At 44.9% G+C, this 5,964-nt stretch overlaps 1 protein-coding gene across 1 annotated transcript; it reads left to right on the plus strand.

The window, feature by feature from the left end:
* Window positions 1-1,625: 1,625 nt before the first annotated feature.
* On the plus strand, window positions 1,626-5,569 carry TMEM207 (transmembrane protein 207; the record flags this gene model as incomplete). Its single annotated transcript, XM_079540000.1, has 5 exons — window positions 1,626-1,700; window positions 3,487-3,524; window positions 3,931-3,975; window positions 4,404-4,543; window positions 5,424-5,569. The coding sequence occupies 5 exons, from the start codon at window positions 1,626-1,628 to the stop codon at window positions 5,567-5,569; spliced, it is 444 nt and encodes a 147-aa protein (XP_079396126.1).
* Between the last annotated feature and the right edge of the window lie 395 nt (window positions 5,570-5,964).

Consider the following 5,964-nt stretch of genomic DNA (forward strand, 5'->3'; position numbering starts at 1 on the left):
AGCCTGCTCATTAGAAACCTCTGTATGGGACCAACAAATGCTTGCCTCTAAGCCAGGAACCTGGATAGTGGTGAAATTCAATTTTTTCCCTTTTCTTCTAGAAACCAAGACCAAGAACTGAAGCTATGCATTATTTTTCAGTACTGAGAGCTAATCGTAGTACCTGCCCCTCTAAGTACTGTGGATGATGCATTGGGTAGCTGTAAATTGGAAGCACTCTGGGCTCTGGCATTGGCACGCAGGCAGAGGCATCTCACTGGAGCGCAGGAGGGAGCTTTGAGAGAAGTAATTGCGAGAGGAAGAAATCTGAAATTAGCACGCTGATGGATGATCTCTTTGAAGCCTGAAATTGTAAGAGTCACAAGGTTCCCAGCATGGCTTTGCACATTTTTATACTGCGGGATCTTTTTCTTTTTAGAAAACAGATAAGAAATTGGTTTGGCATTTCACTGTTGAACAAAATCAAAAAGGATTGGACCGAATGAGGGCAACAACACGCTCAGGCCATTTATATTTTGTAGTGCATCTACTTAGCAGCATTAAGAGAGGTGCTTTCTCAGAAGGCATCATTTCAGCAGCTTGCCTTTAATTAGCAGTGAGCTGAAGTGCGTGTTTGAGAAGACCAGGCTTTATGCAAAGCACTAAAAATAAATATCAAACCTGGCTTGAGCACATGTATCAGAGTCGGTTAGACATCTTGACCTCTTCGCTGAGGAAAAACCATGGAGACATACCTCAAGATCAGCTTAGCTCTGTCAATCATTACTGAAGTAATGGCACCACAACATAATGCTTAACTTCTGGAGCGACTGGTAAACATATTCACAGCAACACTCTTTGTGTTAAACCTGGAAGAGCCGTAGCTAATGGTGCGTCTCAGCCACGGGCTGTAAGCTTCCATGACAACTTATTATTGGCTACCAAACAACCTAGCATCATCCCCGCTTTGTGGTGATCAGAGATTCAATGCAATTCAATGATTGTGTTCCATCCCAGTTTTAACTACATGATCCAGGTGTAGCTATCAGTCAGTACGAAATCAGTGCTTGCGACAAAATTTGGTATTCATGAAAACCACTTTAGGTATGCCTTTTCCTGATGCGTTGTCTTCTGCCACCAACCCCAGCAGCTGCATGCAGCAGTGGTGGTGCTGGTGGAGGTGGGTTGGATAGAGGCTGACTGCATGCTGAGATCAGAGGCGCAGTGCACAGAGGCTTGAAGGCAGCATTGCTCTTCCTGCAGTGACAGAATTGCAGCTAAAGGCACCATGTAATGAAAGCATATCCACAAAATCTGGTGCTTCTTTCTTTGTAGAAGGTCCCGCTAAAAACAGCCACAGGTTAATATGGAACTAAGATTCAACAACAGGAATTTGTAAACACCTATGAAAATGCCAAAACACCTGCAAGGTGTTGACCTCAAACTAGTGTTCATTTAACTTGTAGCAGCAATTAAAGTGTGTCCATGCAAACCCTAAGTTTGTTTCCTGGCTAGCAGTAATTTCCAAAGGGTGTGAAGCCTTTGGGCAGCGTGCTCTGTGGTCAAAGGCACAATGTGCAGAGAAGTTTTAAAAGCTCCAAACCGCTGCCACAAACAAAGCTCTTCCTGCATCTCTCCAGTTAGTGATGCAGAGACCCAGAGTTTTGTGTTTCACTTCATGGATCATGGAAGCTGGAGTTCTGTATTTTATCTTCTTCCAGGTAACCAAACCCTTCAAGTGCAACCAGCAAGATGTTAGGAGTTTTGCTGGGGGGACGATTCAATTTTTATTGAATTTAATCAGTATCCTTTTCTTTCAACTGACTTCTCTCTTGGTGGGGCGACCTGGTAAATTTGAGGTAGGTTTAATATTCACATCATTTCCAAGTAAAGAAGAGAAAGCTTGAATACCTTAATTTTTTATTCTCTCTATGGTTACTGAAATGGAAGAGCACAAGTCTTCAGCAGCAAGGGTGGGCGTTTGGCTGCATTGATGGATTACTGACCCAGTGAGATGCACTTTGCTGCAGCTCAACCATGCGATGGTAGTGGGGCTGAAGTAGTTTGGAGAATGATATAAAGGAGAGCCCAGAGGTTGTCATTCAGCCATGAAGAATACTCAGGGCACACGCAATTGCAGCAATCGGCTGTCTGGTTTTGACCTGTTATTCTAATAATCAGCTGAAGTGCAAAAAAATTAAAATATTCTGCACCAGGGTGCATGTGTGACACAGCAAATTAGCTCAATTTTCAAAGGACAAGTCTGGAAGAGTTCATTTTGAAGCTTCTGTTTTTTTCCCTCTTCCTCATTCAAGTTTCAGCCGCTCGTGAAATTCCACAGATAATGAGAGACTCATTATACCTACAGAGCTCTGGCAAAACGAGGGGCTGATTGTGCCCCCATCACAGCAAAGGCAGTGTGCACAGGATTAAATGGGCTATAGAGATCTGTGATTTCTTGCTCTTTACAAGAAGTCCTGTTAATTAGAGACATAACATGAAACCTCTCAAATATACATATTTGGTACAAATTTCTAATCCTCAACAGAGCTTTCTAGCTTCACTCAAAGACAGAAATCTCTGCATCCTTCAGGCTTATAAAGATGGAAATCCAAGTAATACAATGGTTTATAAATTATGTTGATACATTTTTCCAAGAAATACATCTTAGCTCTTCCATCTTGTTTATTTTTTCCTGGTGTTCTTGCAATTCTATATCTGATCTGAAGGGGTTTTTTTTTCGTAGCAAAGCTTGAAATGTTGTAACACACCTAATGCGAATTGTCTGAAGATTGTCTGAAGATTGAATTGGGTTTAATCTTGCTGATGAACCAGTCCGGTTACTTTTTGCCTAGATAATCTGAAACTGAAGCTAAGGTCAACAAGGCTTACAAAAGTAAACTTGCTTGAGCAGAAAGTAGAAAACATACCTGAAGAACAAGTTTCGGGTACACATATTTGCAATTGTGAATACACATACCTGAAACGTGACTCTGGGAATGATGCACCACTACTATCCAGAAATAGAAAAATGCAAGGGAGAGCACATGTCCAGTCGCAACAGCCCCAATTTACAGATACATTCACAATTACCTACTGGAAAAAAGCTGCAAACCAGTAATTAGGCACAGGAAATTCTTCAGCTGACATTTCTGAAGAATGGAGCCCAGCTCTGTAAGCAGATCTCTGACACTGCTCCTCTCCCAGCTCTCAGCCTTCCCTTTGCACATAAAAGGAAGTGCGTTCCTCTTGCTCTAGCTTTCATCTTCAAACTATTGAATTTATCGAGCTGCTGGGGAGATTACCCCCTGATTTCAATAGTGGCTCAGAGCACAGACACACAGGGATGGGAGCAGGGAGAGGAGCAATTTCATCCATGCAGTTGCAGTTCTATTGCTCTTCCCTCCAACTTCCCGCTCCAAGACAAAATTGGTCATTACAATGATTTCAAACGGAACAAGAACAAAAGTACGATTTGCCCTCTCTGATTTCCATGTATGTTTTCAGCCAGCAGGCTCTGAGCCCGACTGTGAGCCTGGTGAGAGGTGAGTGTATGTATCTCTGTGCTTTGGGGGTTGGACTCGATGATCTCTGGAGGTCCCTTCCAACCCCTACAATTCTGTGATTCTGTGATTCCCACCCACTCCTACTGCAGGCTTCCAGAAATGGCTTTCCTTCCCAGAGTGAAAAGGGAAGCCAGCAGCTCTTTGTTCCCCTGCTTTTTCAGCAAAAACACGGGTGGTGGGTGCTGCTGTTGAATGGCAAACCAGTCACATGCATATCATCAGCTTCTGCTCCCATCTAAACTTGTGATCCTGCTCCCTCGATGGAGGAAAAGTTCTCAGTCATGCGCTTACTGGTGATGCATTTCTTCATGCTGATGGAAAAGCATTGGAAACTATCTGGTTCATACACATTGGACTGAAGCTTCTTTTTATTTTCCCTTGTTAGGTGCATCAAGCAGAACGATGAAAACTTTAGCAGCTGGTATGTGTGGTAAGTTTCAGATCTGTTCCAGAGAGAAAGCTGGCAAATAATATTACGTGATGGATATATGAGAGAAAGGCATTAAGAGAGACAGATAGCTGGAGAGCATTGCTCCTGGGTTGTCCCTGTATTCTGTCTTTACTGACTAATGGGAGTCATTAATCCATAGCTTCACTGTACAATGACAACAGAGATGGGCAAACCTGATGAATGATTTCTGGGAGAAATGCTTGAATTCCAGACAGCACTCATCACTGAGAGATGTTGGTTTCCCGGGACTTTGATCATGTCCAGCACACTGATGGAGAAAATGCAACATTTAACAGCTATTTGCAAAATACATTAATGAATATGTTAATTTGAAGACACGCAGACATCTGTTGGTGCTGCCCGCAGATGGTGATGGAACTGTTCCTCCCCTGCTGCCTCTGCCTCAGGTTCCTGACACTGTTTCTTCTGGCCCTGCTCCTGTCCTGCGGGATCTGCTGCTGCCTGCAGTGCTGGCTGAAGTGGAAGAGCAGCCTCCAACCACGCACTCTGGCCGTCTTTGCACTCAGCAGCTCAGATGCTTTCTGTGGTTAGTCCTATTTCCTGCCTCCTGAAAGATCCCACTGGTCCCCTACCTGCTGGTTCCATCCAAAACCCAGCACGAGGTGGCCAGCTGTGAGTGGCAACCAGGCTGCATCTGGGTGAACAGTGCAGTGCCCAAGGTGGGCACCTTGGGTTGATGACTGCACCATAGATTGGAGGGCTTAAGCGAGTCACATCCACGTTTTTTTCCCCAGCCAAACCTTCAGCTGAACCCAGTGCTGTCCGTGTATGTCTATATGTCCCAAAGATGCCAAGTTGGGGCTTGGCCATTCTGACACTGGAGGGATGAAGGACCTTCTCCTTGGCACCTGGCAGCCCCTCCCATTATGCGAATTGAATTTCTCACCTCCCTGGTCAATATAAGCCATCCCAGCAGGTATCTCAATGGGCTGATATCTGTCAGGAAAGTTTCTTGGTAGATGCTGCTTATTGCAGTAACCACCCTCACATTCCCCTAGAAACATCCAGAATTTGGGGAAGGGGCTATAAGGACTGTGTGTAAATGCCCAGAGCTGACCTGGAGTACTGCCAGCAGGCTGGTCCAGGCGCCAGCCTCTCCAAGAGGAATTAAGCTCATTCTGTGATTAAGCTAAGCCCTTCCCAGAGGAAGAACTGCCTGCTTTCTGGGTGGTCATGAGCAACGTCTCCATGGGGAGGATCCACCCAAACCCACCCAGATTCCTCAGTTCTCACTTCTAACATCTGGAGTTTGAGAGGCTTTGGTGAGAGGCTTTGTGATTCACAAATCACACCCATGCTTTTCTTGTTTCCGAGTGGTTTGACAGCTCATCCCCATCTCACCCCTCTTTCCCCAGAGCTTGTCCTTCTCTGCCTGCTCTACATTTACTGTTTTGCTTTCTCCCCAGCGAGTGAAGCCCCTCAGTGCCCATTTTCCAGATCTCCAAGCACTTGCGTGAACGTGGAGAGGTCCTCTCCTGCCCTGCAGCTCAGCCCTGGGGGAACTGAGTTGCCTCCATCTTATGAGGACATAATGAAGGAAAATAAACTCTAGAAACCACTTGTCTTTCTGCAGTTTGTAGCATTATGGAATCATAGAATATCCCAAGTAAGAAGGGACCCATGGGGATCATAGCACCCAACTTCTTGTTCCACCTGGTTCATCAGAGAACTTCCATCGTGTTACAGTAGTGAGAGAAAATCAGCAAAGATCCTAAAAAGCAGCACATATTTCACATGAGCCTAAGAAGGGAGACCAAACGCAACACAATAGATGCCAGAAGCGTGTGTTGAATCTGTCACAGGGGCTCATGCTGACATTTTGATTGGGCTCTTGAATTTTGAGAAGCTCAAACTGAAAGATCTGTGCCCAGGGTTTTTGGCTCAGCCCACAGATTTCTTTCTCGAGCTGGTGCAGCCCCATGTGTGTTAGGAATGAATGTTGATAAA

This window comes from Tetrao urogallus (assembly GCF_951394365.1).
Source record: "Tetrao urogallus genome assembly, chromosome: 9".
Taxonomy (NCBI): Eukaryota; Metazoa; Chordata; class Aves; order Galliformes; family Phasianidae; genus Tetrao; species Tetrao urogallus.